Source organism: Salvelinus namaycush, chromosome 37, assembly GCF_016432855.1.
Source record: "Salvelinus namaycush isolate Seneca chromosome 37, SaNama_1.0, whole genome shotgun sequence".
NCBI classification, from domain to species: domain Eukaryota; kingdom Metazoa; phylum Chordata; class Actinopteri; order Salmoniformes; family Salmonidae; genus Salvelinus; species Salvelinus namaycush.
This window is the reverse complement of record NC_052343.1, coordinates 7,660,889-7,680,245: the sequence shown is the minus strand read 5'-3', so window position 1 is coordinate 7,680,245 and position 19,357 is coordinate 7,660,889. Positions and strand designations below refer to the sequence as shown.

The following is a 19,357-nucleotide window of genomic DNA, read 5'->3' as shown; positions in this document are numbered from 1 at the left end:
CGCGAACCCAGCCCAGCCTGGGCGCGAACCCAGAGACTCTGGTGGCGCAGCTAGCACTGCGATGCAGTGCCCTAGACCACTGCGCCACCCGGGAGGCTACATTCTAAATGTAGATGTATACAGTGCCTTCAGAAAGCATTCAGAAACGTTGACGTTTTACAGCCTTATTCTAAAATGTATTAAATAGATGTTTTCCCCTCATCAATCTACACACAATACCCCGTAATGACAAATCAAAAACAGGTTTTTAGAAATGTTTGCACATTTTTTTTTTTATAAAAAACTTAAATATCACATTTACGTAAGTATTCAGACCATTTACTCAGTACATTTACTCGCTACAATCTTCCCACACATGTATTTGGGGAGTTTCTCCCATTCTTCTCTGCAGATCCTCTCAAGCCACTCCTGTGTTGTCTTGGCTGTGTGCTTAGGGTCGTTGTCCTGTTGGAAGGTGAACTTTCTCCCCAGTCTGAGGTCCTGAGCGCTCTGGAGCAGGTTTTTATCAAGGATCTCTCTGTACTTTGCTCCGTTCATCTTTGCCTTGATCCTGACTAGTCTCCCATTCCTTGCCGCGGAAAAACATCCCCACAGCATGATGCTGCCACCACCATGTTTCACCGTAGGGATGGTGCCAGGTTTCTTCCAAACGTGACGCTTGCCATTCAGGCCAAAGAGTTCAATCTTGGTTTCATCAGACCAGAGAATCTTGTTTCTCATTGTCAGAGTCTTTAGGTGCCTTTTGGCAAACTCCAAGCGGGCCTTTTACTGAGGAGTGGCTTCATTCTGGCCACTCTACCATAAAGGCCTGATTGGTGGAGTGTTGCAGAGATGGTTGTCCTTCTGGAAGGTTCTCCCATCTCCACAGAGGAACTCTATAGCTCTGTCAGAGTGACCATCAGGTGCTTGGTCACCTCCCTGACCAAGACCCTTCTCCCCCGATTGCTCAGTTTGGCCCGGTGGCCAACTCTAAGAAGAGTGTTGGTGGTTCCAAACTTCTTCCATTCAAGAATGATGGAGGCCACTGTGTTCTTGGGGACCTTCAATGCAAATGTTTTGGTACCCTTCCTCAGATCTGTGCCTCGACACAATCCTGTCTCTGAGCTCTACGGACAATTTCTTTGACCTCATGGCTTGGTTTTAGCTCTGACATGCACTGTCAACTGTGGGACCTTGTATAGACAGATGTGTGCTTTTCCAAATCATGTCCAATCAATTGAATTTACCACAGGTGGACTCCAATCAAGTTGTAGAAACATCTCAAGGATGATCAATGGAAACAGGATGCACCTGAGCTCAATTTCGAGTCTCATAACAAAGGGTCTGAATGCTTATGTAAATAAGGTATTTCTGTTTTTTATTTTTAATACAGTTGCAAAAATGTCTAAAAACCTGTTTTCGCTTTGTCATTCTGGGGTATTGTGTGTAGATTGCTGAGGATTTAGTTTTTCAAAATCCATTTTAGAATAAGGTTGTAACATAACAAAATGTGGAAAAAGTCATGCTTTCCGAAGTTACTGCACATTTGTAAATAAGCCTCTATGCTTTGATTGGTAGACTGGTTGGATAGAGAGCCCCTGGCAATACATTATAGGTTGTATTGCTCGCTAGACTCATGGCGACACAGCGAAGGTGGGTATGAGACTGCATTATAGGTAGGATTGCTAAATGCTTGTCGCCCTTTGCTCAGGGTCCTGCGAGAGGAGCGTAAGCTGCGGGAGGCGGAGGAGAGCCAGCGCAGAGAGGAGGAGGCGCGCCTCATGGCTGAGGAGCAGCGCCTGAGAGACGAGGCCCAGCGTGTGGATGAGGAGAAGGAGGCGCAGGAGAGAGCCAGGGCAGAGCAGGAGGAGAATGAGCGCCTACAAAAACAGGTGAACAAGCACCTCCAACTGCCAGCAGACAGAGGGGGGGCTAGTCTACACGCACAGAGGGGGGGCTAGTCTACACGCACAGAGGGGGGGCTAGTCTACACGCACAGAGGGGGGGCTAGTCTACACGCACAGAGGGGGGGCTAGTCTACACGCACAGAGGGGGGGCTAGTCTACACGCACAGAGGGGGGGCTAGTCTACACGCACAGAGGGGGGGCTAGTCTACACGCACAGAGGGGGGGCTAGTCTACACGCACAGAGGACGGGGGCTAGTCTACACGCACAGAGGACGGGGGCTAGTCTACACACACAGAGGACGGGGGCTAGTCTACACACACAGAGGACGGGGGCTAGTCTACACACACAGAGGACGGGGGCTAGTCTACACACACAGAGGACGGGGGCTAGTCTACACACACAGAGGACGGGGGCTAGTCTACACACACAGAGGGGGGGCTAGTCTACACACACAGAGGGGGGGCTAGTCTACACACACAGAGGGGGGGCTAGTCTACACACACAGAGGGGGGGCTAGTCTACACACACAGAGGAGGGGCTAGTCTACACGCACAGAGGGGGGGGGGCTAGTCTACACGCACAGAGGGGGGGCTAGTCTACACACACGGAGGGGGCTAGTCTACACACACGGAGGGGCTGTGTCTGTCCATCTGTCTTTTCGTCTGCTTTTCTTATTGTCCACCTGCTTGTGACAGAGAGCCTTCTGTAACCCTGTCTGTCCCATATCACTACTTTAGCCAAGTTTGTCATCTACCTGACCTCATCTGATAAGGCATATCTCATAACCAACCTTGTTTCGTATATTTGTTCAAATCACTTTCAACCAATGTGATTTGTCGTTAGCGTCGGTCAATATTTTCCCAACGGCTACAGACATTGACATTGAATGGCCCCTTTCACTCTTTGGAGATCAGCAGAAAAGGCCCGAGTCTGTTTGACTCACTGACAACTTCCTGTGTTTACCAATGGTTTTACCGCCGTTGCTCAGGAGCAGCCGAGGTCTAGGATCCCGACGAACAGATGTCAGTCAGTGAGCCAGAAAACACTGTGATTCACAGAAGTGTTTGTTTGCAGTGTCAACATAGACTGTGTGATAGGAGATAGGAGCTGCCCCTGGGTTTGTGTGGTTTCTGTCCCTGTCTAAGTGGTGGTTCTCTCTGGCTGGCGACCCTTTGATACCCTCTAGTGCGTTGTCAGTGAAGGGTCTTTCGTAGTTTCAATAATGATGTATTTCAAAAATACAGTAGCCTAGAAAGGGTATTGTGTTCAGTGACAGGTTCAATACAATGACAAAATTCTCACAATGTTAAAAATAGTCACTTCCACCACTACAAACAGTGACTGTATAAAAGCTACAGGAAATACTATCTCCCTCAGGATAACGCATATACAACAACACTATTGGTGGTAGTAGCATGTTATTAGCCTTGTAAAATCCATACAATTAAATAGAACACTAGAATGGACATTGGCGTCCCAGTAGTGCGACTAAAAGGGCTGTCATCTTGGTCAGTAATATAATGTGTCTCTATGGTAACCCTTACGGATTTCACATGAATCTCACATGTGGTCCCATGTGAAGTGTTCCAAAAACAATGCGTTTTCATGTGATCCCGCGTGATCTTATGTGAAGTTAATGTGACAACGCGTAAAGCAACATGTGATAACATGAAACCACACGCGTGTAAGCATGTGAACACATGTAAAGTGTTCCAAAAACACGTGTGAATATTTTTATTTTTTTAAATAAAAGGGACGAGCATACCACATTGTAATCTGTATGCTTTCCAGAGAGAGGAGGCCGAGGCTAAGGCCAAGGAGGAGGCCGAGAAACAGCGTCTGGACAGAGAGAAACACTTCCAGAAGGAGGAGCAGGAGAGACTGGAGAGGAAGAAGGTAAGAAAAGATCCATGCATTCATTCTACTACATGAGTATACCCCACCAGCGTCCTCTCTACCCTGGTACCCGCATCTGTGTGTATAGCCAACTCCTATCGAATTCCAGCCATTGTCGCGCAAACAGACTGTTTCTGCACTATTGCCATCTCCTTACGGAATTGTCACGCCAAACAGACTGGCACCGTAACAGACTTGCAGACTTACTGTATTTCTTCTGTACTGCCTGTACTGTACATATTCCAAAGGTACATAGGGAAATGTTTAGTATACATTACAGTAATCACACATAGAGCCTTATTCAATCAAAACTGTTATTATTGCGGGATCAGTCAAAAATCACATTGTTCTAGTAGCAACAGGAATTATGCTTGATTTAGCTTATGGTTACGTTTCTTTTTGTTTCACTCTTTAGACAAGGATTTGTTGAACATAATATCAACTCTCATATTCCTGTCACCAAGAAGAATGATGTTGGCTTATCCTGGCTACTTGTTTTGATTTAATAGGGCTTACAGTCTCTGTTTGTTTGAGCGGAAGATTATATACTAGGTCCAAGACCTCAGGCTATATATAAACAGTTATGGCGGAGAGTTAGTCCTAACCGGCCCAGTCAGTGTGCAGTCCAGGGTTATGTGTTCTGCCCGCACCTGGTGTACCACTCACAGTCAGACCATGCTGCAACCCTCTGAGTCTGCTCTCGCTCTCACTCTTGCTCTTCCTTTCTCTCTTACTCACCCTCTCTTTTTCTTTCCGTCTGTCTCTTGTCCACCTTCGTCCCTCACTCTCCTATTCTCTCTTTATTCCCCCACCCCCTTCTTTCTGTCTGTTTCTCTCTCTCCCTCTCTTTCTCCCTCTCTCTTTCTTTCCTTCTCTCTCTCTCTTTCTCTCTCCCCTCCTCTCTCCCTCTTTTTTCCCCCTCTCTTATCTGAGGCCCATGCAGCTCAGCTGGCCGAAGCAGCTCCACATTGTGTGTTGAGCCAGGCTCTAGTGGTATTTACTGCACAAGAACAGTATGTCCTCTACCCAAACCCCTGCTGAGTCACACGCCTCTGCACACTGCTCCACAGCTGCTGTTACATACCTGACTGAGTATGGATTCTGTGGATCACGCACACCACTGGAGGCTGCTGAGGGGAGGACGGCTCATAATAATGGCTGGAACGGGACACATGGACAGGCATCAGTTGTACAACTGACTCGGTATCCCTTTAATGTATTTGATACCACTCCACCTATTCCGCTTCAGCCATTACCACGAACCCGTCCTCCCCAATTAAGGTGCCACCAACCTCCTGTGACACACACACACACGGATCACCTAACTTTCCACTTTACCAATAGCATGTATCACAACTCCACATCAAAGCTGCCCCACATCTGGCATATCTGTATGTTTTACTTGATTTATGGCAGCTACCTCTTCTCTTAGCATCATGGCTATCTTGCATTTAGCTAGGCCGTCATTGTAAATAAGATTTTGTTCTTAACTGACTTGCCTGGTTAAATAAAAATAAATATCTTGTACCAGGTAGGATTTGGGTGTTTGTTTAGCTGTTCGGTGCCAACAAGGAGTCCATTGAGATTAAGTTACTGCACAGTTACTGTATTACTGTGATTCAACCCATGGGGACTGAGCACTTAATCTGCATCCGCCATCTTGTTAACATTCTCAGTCTATTCCCTCTCTCTGACCGTTGTCGTCGCTGTGCCTTCTTCCTTAGCGTCTCGAGCAGATCATGAAGAGGACGCGCAAGACAGACGGAGTGGAAAAGGTACGTTTGTTGTGAAGGCACAATGGCAATGCACTTCACTCGATTTAAAATACATGTAACACATGATAATCTATCTCTGTATAGAAAGACACCAAGTCCCCACCTCCCTCCCAAGTCAATGGCAAAGAGGCTGAGAGCAGCAAAGGTAAGCAGAAAATGAAAAGCAGTGTAAACGGCGTCCATCTTTGTTCATTATATTGCTCTTGTGTTCAGGAAATCGGAGTCAAACAATTCATCTCAATTAATCCTGAAAGGAAATGTATTGTAAGTGTAGTGGGCTCCCGAGTGGCTCAGTGGTCTAAGGCACTGCATCTCAGTGCTAGAGGCGTCACTACAGACACTCTGGTTCGAATCCAGGCTGTATCACGCACATTTGGCCCAGCGTCATCTGGGTTTGGCCGGTGTAAATAAGAATTTGTTCTTAACTGACTTGCCTAGTTAAATAAATACATTATAATTTAGATTTGTTCATCAATGATATCCGGGGGGAACGGATTCAAACATCAGTGGGCTGTGTCCCTGGTCCTTTTCCAGCCTGTGTTTCACTGCCACATTAATGGAGAAGTTAAGCTCTAGATACTGACTGGTTTAATAAACTAATTAAATCCCACTGGGCACAGACGTCAATTAAACGTCTATTCCACGTTCGTTCAACGTTGATTCAACCAGTGTGTGCCCAGTGGGATAATATGGCTTCTTTGATTGGATGGCTGTATCAGTCTTCATGTTAACTTGGACATTTGTTCACTCAAAATGAAAATGCAAATCCCCATGATTTAGGCCAAATTCCAAGTTACACACCCATAACTTAAAGTAGGATTTAGCCGACTGCGTGTTGCTTACGTTTACGTGATGTATTCCCTTCTTCTTCCTATATAATAGGAATCTTGTTGATTAGAATGCAGGGATTGAACTTCTACTTTTTCCCCCTCTCAGTTTAGCTTCGGCACTTTGTCAAGTCAAGTTTATCTAACCCGTTTGTAAGTACTAAAATACACGTTTCGTAAGAGCTCTCAAACGATAGAACAATAGAAACATACGCATGAGCATGCACAGTCAAAAACAGTCAACGTAAATAGGCAGCACAATTATCTAATTGGACTAGGCTAAAAGCATGAAGGAGATAAATATGTGGTGCTGTTAGTGAAGTACGATAGTTACGGACAAAATGGATAAAAGGATAAGAAGGGTCCTCCCTCCTGACATGTAGAATGTCGGTCTTTGTTTCATCGCCATCTGCATTGTGTTCCCTTCTCACATGAAGAATATTTAATACTATTGTTAGAATCCCAGCCCCACTGCTTTCATTTAGGACAGTATAACCCATGTGTGTGCTTATTGTTTGCAGTCCAAACCCAGTCTGGGGGATTTTCAGTTTCTGGGAATATCTTATGGCAATGCATTGCATTGCAGGGTTGGATTAGTGACTGTAAATGGACCACATTCAGCCCATCAATTCAATTCCGTTTTCTTCTAACATAAGACACAATAAATACAAATATTCACAAATATTACTCCTACTTATACAACCCCCATCCCCATGTTACCAGAGACACACACACACACACACGCACATACAACATTTGCAGATGAGAAGGATGAGTAGGAATGAGAATAGGGGATTTGGGTACATGTGGCCAGGATTCCAGCATGGTGGAAACCATTATTGGAGGCACTGATGTGGTTGGGAGTCCAGGCAAGTTGGGTGGCGTTGCTCCTCTCCAATCAGGCCTTTGGACATACTCACACACACACACACATGTGCGTGCACACGCACTCACACACATGCTCCAATATGGACGCACGCACACAAGCCCACACACACACACACACACACGCACACATGCACACACACACACACATACATACACACATACATACACACAGAAACACACACACACACACAGCCGCAGTATGTAATCATGAATCCAGCACTGGTTGGATCCATCCTGCATATTGAGTTCTGTCTGTGCTTGCTTCAGGGTGGCCCTGAGAACTGAGTGTGTGTTTTACAGTGGATTTCATTTGTTTCCGCAGCCTCTGCTGACTACCAGCCAAGCCCAGAGATCAACAAGAATACAGAGAACGACCATAGTGGTGAGAGAGACAGGTAAGGTTCAACAACCGTGTTCTCTATTTCCTGGTGTTAGAAATGTAAAATAGCAAGCCGTGCACTATTGTTATTACAAGACCACCATGTGCGCTAGAAAACAAGCAAACCAGAAACCAGCAGTATTGGATGTCTTCTAATCAAGACTTGTGCCGATTTGTATAGTTTCAAACCACGAAAGAAAACAGAGAGCCTCAATACATAGGCCTGCAGTAGAATAGTAGAGATATTGTTTATTTATCTCTCGAAATATGTTTTTGTTTGTGAGGGATAGTGTAATATAAGGTTTGAGGACTTCAGTTAGCCTCTGAGGGCAGACCAGGGTTGTATTCCGTGATGTCAAACGTTATGAATGTTGCAGATAGATAGATATAGAGCTGTCACCATTCTATCTGACAATCATTTCTATCTACGTTATATCTACAGTATAATGTTACATCTTCCTGAACAGGCCCGAGGGGAAAATCTGCAACTGAACCACTTGGGGCCGTAGTCCTTTTGTCTGTAACCATGTTTCACCCTCCCTCCCACCGTAACCATCTCCCTCCCACAGCTCCACGGTCCATGTGGTCAACGGTGTCCAGCCAGCCAGTCACGAGAATGGCCTGCCTAGCAAGGGGGACACCGCACACTTTGAGGAGATCATCCAGCTAGCCAATCAAGGCAACAGCAGCAATGGGGGGCGGGAGAAATCAGAGAGTGACATGCCCACTGAGCCAATCCTGACCTTTGAAAGTGATGAGCCCTTCCTGAAAAAAGTGGGCCCCATGAAGCCTCAGCATGTCGCAGGTACATTGACAGAGGGAGAGAGAGGGAACTCCAAGGGCCGGTTTCCCGGACACAGATTATGTTTTGTCTTGGACTAAAATGCATTTGAATAGAGCATCTCCATTGAACATGCTTTTCAGTCTAAGACCAGGCTTAATCTGTGTCTTGGAATCTGTGTCTTGGAAACCGCCCTCAAATGACAACTTAACCTAATAATATTATATCAGCTCTGCCAATATTTGCAGTGATCCAAGCAAGGAATCGTATCTCAGTGTCCTCAACCTCCGAAGGACTTTTTTTTTACAGTGTTCTTAACTATAGATTAAGCTGGGGTTCAATTACAGCAGTAATAATGGTCTCGCATCTGCTCTGGCGGTTAACTTCTCACATTAGGGCCAGGGTTCACAACGTGCCATAAAGCGGCGCCATGGGTTCGTAGTGTTGTCCTTGGCAACGAAGAGCCATCCGACTGAGCAGGTCGGTTTAGTGCCGTCTCAGATGCAATTCGTCACCCGTGCGTACGTGAGTGTCCCGAGGGAAAGAGAGGGGGAGAGAAAGGGAGGTAGAGGGTGACAGAGGGAATCCTCCAGCCCCCAGTGGGCCTAAGGGGACACAGAGGGGAGGAGGGGGAGTGAGGTATCTTAATACTGACTGCTTTCGCTCCAGGAGCTCCGGTTGCTACGCTCAACACCCAATGTTGAATTCCATGAGTGTTGGGGAGCTAGCTAGCTGCCAGGGATGGAAACAGAACCCCGGCCCAGTTATGTACCCCCATCCCCCTTACCCTCCTCCCCGCGGCGTGGTCAGCATTACTGCCCCTCCCCTGAAGGCTTAGTCCCCACCTGCCAGCCTGCCAGCAGGTCATAAATTATATCCAAAGCAAACAGAAGAGGGTCACCCAGCTGCAGAGCTTCAGCCACACGAGCTCCAACAATATGAACCACTTTAATCAGAGTGAATTCACTCTGCCACTCACACTGCCTTCAAGTCACAGTCTCAGTCTTTCACAAGTTAACATCACATTTCTAATCTGCCCTGTCTGCATACCCCGCACTCTCTTCCCATGATGACTTGGAGGCGTTATTTGGTTTGTGGCCGTGGGGCTGGGGGTTCGTGACTGGGGAGATGAATGTATCCACGCTGATTGAATGTTACGACGTAATTCCATAGATTGGCAATCGGGGACATGTTTATTTCTAAACATACCGCCGGGGGCTAATTCAAATGGCGATACTCGTGAGCTATTGTGGTGGACCGTTTAGCAGCCTGACAGGTGCCTCTGTCAATCTATTGCTACTGTTAGCATCAATCACGCGGTGTTTATCACACACGTAGCGCTAGCTAGCTATCACTCACTCACATGATGGGTGACTGAATGGTCGTTGATGGTCTGCCATTAAAAGGAGTCAGGATTCTGTCTGGAGCATCTGCTGCTTGGTTTGATTAGCCTCTTAATTTCCCTATAAAAACACACCTATAAAGCCTAATGGGTTCATGCCCTTTGTGACATGCACTCAGGACCTTTTCAAATGTAGTATTGTAGCCAGGTCAAGGGTTTATACGCCTTGTCATTAGCAGGGTCAGTGAGGGTGGGTCCTCCTCACACATTTACAAATGCTCAAATTGGCGACCATTTTGGCTCACCATTCAGGTGGCGCATTCGGAACGGCTCAAAATGGACACCGTTTTGGATCGCTGGTGTTTTTCTCTTGTTGTTGTGTGGTGTATCACTGTGTTGAAACTGACGCTCATCTTGTCCTCTCCGTCTATTATCTCTCTAGAGGTCCTGTGAGGTGTGCCACTCATGAAGGCGATTCTTAGGCCCCCCCACCTTCCCGAACCCAGCCTCCGCTCGTACGGGTAGAGAGCCCCCTTCATCCCGAGGGGCACTTCCCCTATGACATGTGCCAAACCAATCACAGACTGCTTTCTAGGCCCCAAAAAACATAAACTTTGCCTGGGAAAAGGGCCGAAGAAGATGAAGAAGAAGAAGAAGAAGAAGAAGCAAAAAAAGACACGTAAAATACAAAACAGGATATGACATCATCGCCACCTGACAGGGTGCATCAGTGTTACCATTTGTAGATGGTAGAAGATATCACAGCATCAATTCTTCCATAACAGTATCGTCCATGGTAGATTTCACCAGTCCTGAGGGGGAAAAATACACTAATGAGTAATTGTTATTATTATGAGTTGAAAGAGAAATGAGTTGGCTTTTTTGTTTCTAATGTTTAGTTTATTTAAGTTGAAGAGAAATGTAAAAACTGGGTACAGTTTTATGTGAATAATGTAAATGAAAACGTGAGCGTTGGACTAAAGGAGGGAGGGGTCTGTGGAATAAATAGTGTATGAATTTATGAAAGAAGCCCAATGTTTACTTAACTCCTGCCTTTCAAGGTTTGCCCAGTAACTAATATGAAATGAAAACATAATGATACGGCCTCTGTAAACATGTTCTGTAAATGGAGCTTCGCTGCAAATAGAATGTCTCCAAAATACCGAAGAAGACGTGTTTTGACAATGTAAGAATTACGTTGTTGCAGCACAGCGTCAGCCATCTCCAAGGAGTACTGTGTCGACAGGTTTTCTGTTTTAACTGTTCCACTCCTCAATTATGATTGATTGTATTCTGAAATGAATATAGAAATGAACAAGGGATCAGTTGAACAGAAAACAGCGCACACATGGGTACTCCAGATTCCGAATTGGTAAGCCTTGGGTCTAATCAGTGATCCATTCAGTTTAATCAGTGTTGAAACAGAATGTACACAAGGGCATCCCATCCCACCATTTTAAAAATCAGTATGCAGTTTAGTTTTTTTCTAAACCTGAGCAAGAAGCATGATATGTTGCCTCCTCCATTGAGATTCCACAGATTCGAATGTGTTTGAAAATGAAATGCTGGTGTGTGTATATGCTATAAATATATTTTGTTGTGGGTTGAAGGGTCAGAGAGGGCATCGGAGTCTTATTAAAGAGAAAATTGTTGTCCAGTTGTCTGTGGTTAAGTTTTCCTTCGTTTGTTGGATGAGATTTGGAATGGCACTTGAAACCAGCAAAAAGACGACAAAGAAAACACTATTGTTACAAAACTGGCGAGACCAGGCTGAAAAGACAGACACACTGTAGAGTATGTTGAGGTTGAATGTGCTCATCGATTCTCTTAATGTCCGTCATTTATCAGAAACCGACAAATCGGACAAAGCGCATGACGTTTCACCAAGTAGTACAGTTAGGAAATATTTCCCCCTTTTAAGCTGGCCATCAAAGTACAATGCCAATGTATTTAGACACGCTGTTGACAGCCTGAACAACAAAATACAATGCCACACAACCACCAGAAAACCAGATCTGGAGATGGTTTTGAGAGAGAGACTGTCTTTTAGGGGGATACAGTGACTTAGCTCAGCTGTCCCCTTCAATTTGGTCTTCTTTTCCCAAAACCCAGTGGGTGTCCATGCCTCCCATGCCCTTACCCCATCAGCCCCCCACTGTTCCCACATTCTGGTGGTGAGAGGGGGGCTGACAATGTTGATGAACGTTCGCCATTTGCTGTTTGCCATTCGTTTTCCCTGCAAAAGCAGCTGGACTCTATTACCAGCACGATTTATGTCCCTCCGCTCCCCAACGCAAACGCATGCAGTACAGATCATCACACGTAACTCTCATTTGACTAATATGACTTATAACCGCTAATGCACTGTGGCGAGACTCATGAATAATGTCTATGACTTATTGCTAGACAGTAATGGACTTGGCTAGGGAGAAGTATGTTTGACTTATTACTTCAAACACAGAGTTGCCTTCCCCACACTACTGGTGTGTTGAGAAGTCACTGTAATGCCTCTAAAGTTTTGAGAATCTCTTCTCTATCTTTGACTCACATTTAGTTTCGTTTCTCGGGTATTGCCTGATTCATGTCTTGAAACAATGACGTAATGGTTTTCTTATTGACTTAACCTCCCCTGTGTAGTTGGATCAGTGAATATTGCTAGAATGTTTACGTGTCCCTATAGAGTATCAACTAGATTTTTATGAGCACATTATCTAACCGTATAAATCTTCGCACTGGGATAACATCTAGCCGACTGACGCAGTTGCTTAGATTAGAATAGTCACTAGAAAATCTATTTAACAGCTGTATTCATCCGGCCCAGCAGAGGGCAGCCATGCAACACAGAGGTGACAAACCACAGATCACATTTCCCCACACATGTTCACTCTCTCAGACCTCTCAGTCAATGGAGGCTGGTGGGAGGAGCTATAGGAGGACGGGCTCATTGGAATGGTTGGAATGGAATTAATGGAACAGAGTCAAACGTGGTTTCCATATGTTTGATGTGTTTGATACCGTTCCATTTATTCCATTTCAGCCATTACAATGAGCCCGTCCTCCTACAGCTCCTCCCACCAATCTCCACTGCTCTCTCTTTCTCTCTCTCGGAGGACCTGAGCCCTAGGACCATGCCTCAGGACTACCTGGCCTGATGACTCCTTGCTGTCCCCAGTCCACCTGGCCGTGCTGCTGCTCCAGTTTATTATTATTTGACCCAGCTGGTCATCTATGAACATTTGAAAATCTTGGCCATGTTCTGTTATAATCTCCACCCGGCACAGCCAGAAGAGAACTGGCCACCTCTCATAGCCTGGTTCCTCCAGGTTTCATCCTAGGTTTTGGCCTTTCTAGGGAGTTTTTCTTAGCCACCGTGCTTCTACACCTGCAATGCTTGCTGTTTGGGGGTTTTAGGCTGGGTTTCTGTACAGCAGTTTGAGACATCAGCTGATGTAAGAAGGCCTTTATAAATAAGTTTGATTTGATGCTCTCAGTCAATGGTGAAGCCTAACAGCAAAAAAAGAGAAATACAGTGTGTGTCATATGGAGAGATAGCGATTCACACATTCAAATCCCAAACATATCTAAAAGACAGTCATAAAACAGTCAATTGAAATGGTATAGTCGTAGTCAAGCTTTAGTGTGTTCCCTCTCTTGATCCACTAAGTCAAGAACCAGTTGCCCATAGTGCTGCCTAGAGGGTGAGGGGCACTATTTTTAGGCGGATGTCAGCAGGCAAGTAATGAGTAATGGAAGGGACAGTGGGCAATGCCAAGGTGCTGAATTCATTCTCAGAGAATGGAGGGTGAAAAGAGGAGGAGGTGTGTGTGTGTGTGTGTGTGAAAGAGTGTGTGGTGTGGTGCAGGTGTGGGTGTTTGTGCGTGTTTGTGTGTGAGAGAGAGCGCGTGTTCGTTAGATTTACGAGGCTCTGATGGACATGGAGAAGGATAAAGGTGCCTGTCGGTCAGAGTTAGGTCCTGCCACTCACCCTCCTGAGAAAGCAGGGCTGGGTGGCATAGTGGCGGTGCAGATTTGGCAATGTCACTTTGATCTGTCGGTCTATTATCTCCTCGTCGGCGGACGGAGAGCTGCCCTGCTGGCCTGCTGATAGGTGTACTGGACTTGTTGCCATATCAACCCTATTCTTAGATCGCATTCCTCTTCACAGGGTGGAGTCCATAGGAGTTAGCCTTATAGAGAACGGTAATATAGGAATTAACAGAGCTAATTCAGTCCTCTATGACTTTGTTTGTCATTTTATCTGGGTATTCTAAGATCAACATTGGTTGTCTGTTATACTACCCATTACCTATCCAACTACTGTAAAAAGCCTGATGCCTTTAGCAGTCATGTCTAAGTCTGCCTCACTTCCCGATCACGACGTGGTACAACTTGCGTCCGCTGTTGTTCTTGTCGTAAACCCCCTGCACCTTTGACCCGTGGAATCTTGTAAACGGTGTGGAAGCGCAAATGTGTCATCTGCGCCTGCCGGATTTAACGAGGTAGACAGGTCCGTGAGGGGTCAAGCCATACCTTCATCTGAACCATGAAAAACCAGAGAGAAACCAACTTCTGTTTAATGTTCAAACACACACACACACAGTCTTGTACAGCTAACCTTGTGGGGACATACAATTCAGTCCCATTCAAAATCCTATTTTCCCTAACCCCTAACCCTAAACCTAACCCTAATCCTAACCCGTACTCTTACCCTAACCCTAACCTTAACCCTAACCCTAACCCAAAAACCTAAACTTTATCCTAACCCTAAACCTAACCCTAGCTCCTAACCCTAACCCTACAACTAACCCTAGCTCCTAACCTTAATATTTAACTTAATTCTAACCCTAACACTAATTCTAATTCTAACCTTAACCCTAAACCCCCTAGAAATAGCATTTGACCTTGTGGGGACTAACAAAATGTCCCCAGCTGGTCAACTTTTTGTTCGTTTACTATTCTTGTAGGGACTTCTGCTCCCCACAAGAATATTTAAACACGTACACACACACACACACACACACACACACACACACACACACACACACACACACACACACACACACACACACACACACACACACACCTCTTACAGTACATTGCACCCCCTTTATCTGCTCAGCAACAACAACAGGACCCCTTTACACAGCTGCTATCTGATGGCAACACATTAATTGCATGCCACAGAAAGGCAGGCACTCCAAATGAGCCCATTTCTTTATCCCTGGAGGTGCTGTTCCACCTCCAAGCAGACCTGGCCTCTCAACTGCTCTGATGAGAGACAAGGGTTTCTAACAGCTGCCCCAAACCCCATCACACGCTCACACACACACACACACACACACACAGACAGACACACACCAGAACCTATCATCTCCCTACAGTGCCTGTTGTTATGGAGTTGCTGTTTGAAGATCCAGGGAGGCCTCAGGGCCCACGTCCCATGGGGAGTAGCTGACTCTAGACAGGTATCAGCTGGAGCATTGTCACAACTTTTGGAGTTCATTTTCATGCAGGCACATTCACTCTTTGAGGAGTGTGGACCCCCGGGTTCTTATGGCCTCTGACCAACCTTTGGAGTTAATTTTCACTCAGGCATTTCCTTGGGCCACTCTTTGATGAGGTCCCCCTGGGTTGATGTAGAGTGGTGTGGGCCCTCGGGTCCTTTAGGTCTATGACAAACAGCACACACATTGCAGTCCTCTGAAGAAATTAAATGTTAACTTTGGGTGCACGACATTGTGAATAAAAGCATGTTAGTGTTAAGTTAGAACATACTGGTGTTGTTGAGAAGGGAAGCATGAGCTTTATAGATACAGTACCAGTCAAAAGTTTGGACATAGCTACTTATTCAAGGGTTTTTCTTTATTTGTACTATTGTCTACATTGTCGAATAATAGTGAAGACATCAAAACTATGAAATAATACATGTGAATCATGTAGAAACCAAAAAAGTGCTAAACAAATCAAAATATATTTTATATTCTTCCAAGTAGCCAGCCTTTGCCTTGATGACAGCGTTGCACACTCTTGGCATTCTCTCAACCAGTTTCACCTGGAATGATTTTCCAACAGTCTTGAAGGAGTTCCTACATACGCTGAGCACTTGTTGGCTGCTTTTCCTTCACTCTGAGGTCCAACTCATCCCAAGCCATCTCAATTGGATTGAGGATGGGTGATTGTGGAGGCCAGGTCATCTGATGCAGCACTCCATCACTCTCCTTCTTGGTCAAATATCCCTTATACTGCCTGGAGGTGTGTTGGGTCATTGTCCTGTTGAAAAACAAATGATAGTCCCACAAGCGCAAACCAGATGGGATGGCGTATCGCTGCAGAATGCTGTGGTAGCCATGCTGGTTAAGTGTGTCTTGAATTCTAAATAAATCACTGACAGTGTCACCAGCAAAGCACCCCCACAACATCACACCTCCTCTTCCATGCTTCACGGTCGTAACCACACTTGCGGAGATCATCCGTTCACCTACTCTGCATCTCACAAAGACACAGCAGTTGGAAGCATAAATATCAAATTTGGACTCATCAGACCAAAGGACAGATTTCCACCGGTCTAATGTCTATTGCTTGTGTTTCTTGGCCCAAGCAAGGCTCTTCTTTTTGTTGTTGTCCTTTAGTAGTGGTTTCTTTGCAGTATTTTCGACTGATTCCCGCAGTCTCCTTTGAACAGTTGATGTTGAGATGTGTCTGTGAAGCATTTATTTGGGCTGCAATTTCTGAGGCTGGTAACTCTAATGAACTTATCCACTGCAGCAGAGGTAACTCTGGATCTTCCTTTCCTGTGGAGGTCCTCATGAGAGCCAGTTTCATCATAGCGCTTGATGGTTTTTGTGACAGCACAAAGTTCTTTAAATTTCTCGTTTCTCTTTGCTTATTTGAGTTGTTCTTGCCATAATATGGGCTTGGTATTTTACCAAATAGGGCTATCTTCTGTATATCAACCCTACCTTGTCACAACCCAACTGATTGGCTCAAACTCATAAAGGAAAGAAATTCCACAAATTAACTTTTAACAATGCACACCTGTTATTTGAAATGCATTCGAGGTGACTACCTCATAAAGCTGGTTGAGAGAATGCCAGAGTGTGCAAAGCTGTCATCAAGGCAAAGGGTGGCTACTTTGAAGAATCTAAAATATATTTTGATTTGTTTAACACTTTTGGTTACTACATAATTCCATATGTGTTATTTCATAGTTTTGATGTCTCCAATATTATTCTACAATGTAGAAAATAGTACAAATAAAGAAAAACGCTTGAACGAGTAGGTGTGTCCAAACGTTTGATTGGCAGATGTACGGTAGCACACAGCCAGCTGCAGTGGACATTCTTTGATCATTTGCCATTGTTCAAGTATGTCTTCCTAGGATTCTAAAGAGACAGAAATACGTTTTTGGTCTCTAACCCTTGGCACTGATGAATAAAAACAAAAATGACTTAATCGGGGGAAATTTGCTGCTCTGTCATTTGTTCTGTAGATAATCGGTCAGAAGATAATAGTCAATATAAGGTGATGAACAGATGAACATGCCATATGGGACAAGGAGGGGAGAAGGAGAGTGTAAATATCAGTCAAGGTTTGCACTTTGGTTGCAAACCAGGCACCAGATGCGTTATGTCCAGACCTGGCGCCAGGACAAAGTGACTAAGGTATCAGGTATCGGATAAGACCCAGATGCAGACAGCTAGAGTCACAGATGTTTATTGACCCAAACAGGGTCAAAGGCAGGGAGACGTCCGTAATCAGGCAAAGGACAGGTCAAAGGCAGGCAGAGGTCCGTAATCCAGGGCAGAGTCAATAAGGTACAGAACAGCAGGCAGGCTCGGGGTCAGGACAGGCAGAGGTTTGTAAACGGGTCAGAGTCAGGCAGGTACAGAACGGCCGGCAGGCTCGTAGTCAGGGCAGAAATAATGATCCGAACTGGGGAAACTAGGAAACAGAACTTTAGATAGCAGGGAGACGGGAAAACACGCTGGTAAGACCTGACAAGACAAGGCGAACTGGCAGCAGACAAACAGAGAACACAAGTATAAATACACTGGGGTTAATGAGGAAGATGGGCAACACATGGAGGGGAGTGGAGACAAGCAGAAAGACAGGTGAAACAGATCAGAGTGTGACAGCACCCCCCCGCAGTCAAACCTTCAGGAGGCGCCTCACTGTATATGCCGGTTGGCCGTAGATGAGACGGGGGAGCGGGGTGGGTCTGGAAACAGGAGACAAAGGGCTGTGAGGCATTGGTTCAATCCTAGACACATGAAAAGTGGGATGAATACGGAGGGTACGTGGCAACAGAAGACGAACAGCAAAGGGGCTAATGATCTTGGAGATGGCGAAAGGGCCAATAAAGTTTGCAGAACTCTACCCGGAGGGGCAGGTCACGAGTGGACAGTGGCGGTCCGCTTGTTGTTGATACCTGAAAAGGTGGTCTTGAGAAGAGCTGACCGGGCTCTCTTCCAGGTTCGGTGACGGCTGATACCCCAGGGAACACTCGAAAGGCGAGAGCCCAGTGGCAGAGCAGAGGAGGGTGTTGGGGGCGTATTCAACCCAGACAAGGCATTGAAGAGTCGTCCCCAGGTCTTGATTGGCTCGCTCCGACTGGCCGTTGGACTGTGGGAGGAACCCGGAGGACAAGCTGGCCAACGACCCAAAGCGTGCGGAACAGCTTCCAGCCCAGGACGAGAACTGAGGGCCCTGATTGGAGACCATGTACATGGATCCAGAAAACGTGCTGCACCATGAGCTGGGCCGTCTCTTTGGCAGAGGGTAGCTTGGGGAGAGGAATTAAGTGGGCAGCTTTGGAAAACCGGTCCACTATTGTCATGATGGCGGTGTTGCCATCAGATATGGGGAAGACCCGTGACGAAGTCCAGGGATACGTGAGACCAGGGACGGTGAGGGACAGGCAGTGGTTGAAGAAGACCAGCCGGAGCTTGCCAAGGAGTCTTGTTCTGCGCACAGACCGTGCAGGCGGTGGCGAACGAATGTCCGGGACCATGGTAGCCCACCAAAAGCTTTGTCTCACAAAGGCCAGAGTGTAGCCGCGGGGCTATAGTGGTGTGACAGTGCATCCGGCTTGATGTTCTTGGATCCTGTTCGGTGGGAGAGGGAGAAGTTAAACCGGGTGGAAAGCAGGGCCCACCTAGCTTGCCTGGAATTGACACTTGGCTGTGCGGAGATATTCCAGGTTCTTGTGGTCCGTCCACACAATGAACGGATGTTCAGCCCCCTCCAACCAGTGTCTCCACTCCTCCAATGCCATCTTCACCGCGAGAAGCTCACAATTCCCCACATTGTAGTTCCTCTCCATGGTGTTGAGGCAATGGGAGAAGGCGGCGCAGGGATGTAACTTGAGGTCCAGGGCAGAACGTTGGGACAGGACAGCCCCCACTCTGAGATCCAAAGCATCGGCCTCCACCACGAACTGACATGACGGGTCAAGATGAACCAATATGGGAGCAGTGGTGAAGCGGTGCTTGAGGTCCCAAAACACCCAGTCAGCAGCTGGGGACCACGTGAACTGAACCTTGGGAGAGGTGAGTGGAGACAAGGGGAAAGCCAGGGTGCTGT

At 46.3% G+C, this 19,357-nt stretch overlaps 1 protein-coding gene and 1 long non-coding RNA gene across 11 annotated transcripts in view; one reads left to right on the top strand and one right to left on the bottom strand.

Annotated features, from left to right (window-relative positions):
- The window catches only part of LOC120031251 (MAP7 domain-containing protein 1-like), a 65,236-nt gene extending 53,801 nt beyond the window's left edge, over positions 1–11,435 (top strand). For 9 of the 10 annotated variants that reach the window (XM_038976923.1, XM_038976921.1, XM_038976920.1 and 6 more), the window contains 7 exons: positions 1,691–1,871; positions 3,679–3,783; positions 5,508–5,558; positions 5,643–5,703; positions 7,596–7,668; positions 8,222–8,457; positions 10,218–11,435. In XM_038976923.1, coding sequence (XP_038832851.1) covers positions 1,691–1,871; positions 3,679–3,783; positions 5,508–5,558; positions 5,643–5,703; positions 7,596–7,668; positions 8,222–8,457; positions 10,218–10,228 — 718 coding nt within the window. In that variant the 3' untranslated portion in view covers positions 10,229–11,435. Of the gene's footprint in view, positions 1–1,690; positions 1,872–3,678; positions 3,784–5,507; positions 5,559–5,642; positions 5,704–7,595; positions 7,669–8,221; positions 8,458–10,217 lie in introns of those variants that run through there. The other variant, XM_038976925.1, reaches the window with a different exon arrangement.
- LOC120031252 overlaps positions 1–19,357 on the bottom strand; it is a 38,099-nt gene that overhangs the window by 2,542 nt on the left and 16,200 nt on the right. The window contains exon 2 of the long non-coding RNA XR_005473721.1: positions 10,513–10,587. This is a non-coding gene — a long non-coding RNA (uncharacterized LOC120031252). The remainder of the gene's footprint in view (positions 1–10,512; positions 10,588–19,357) is intronic.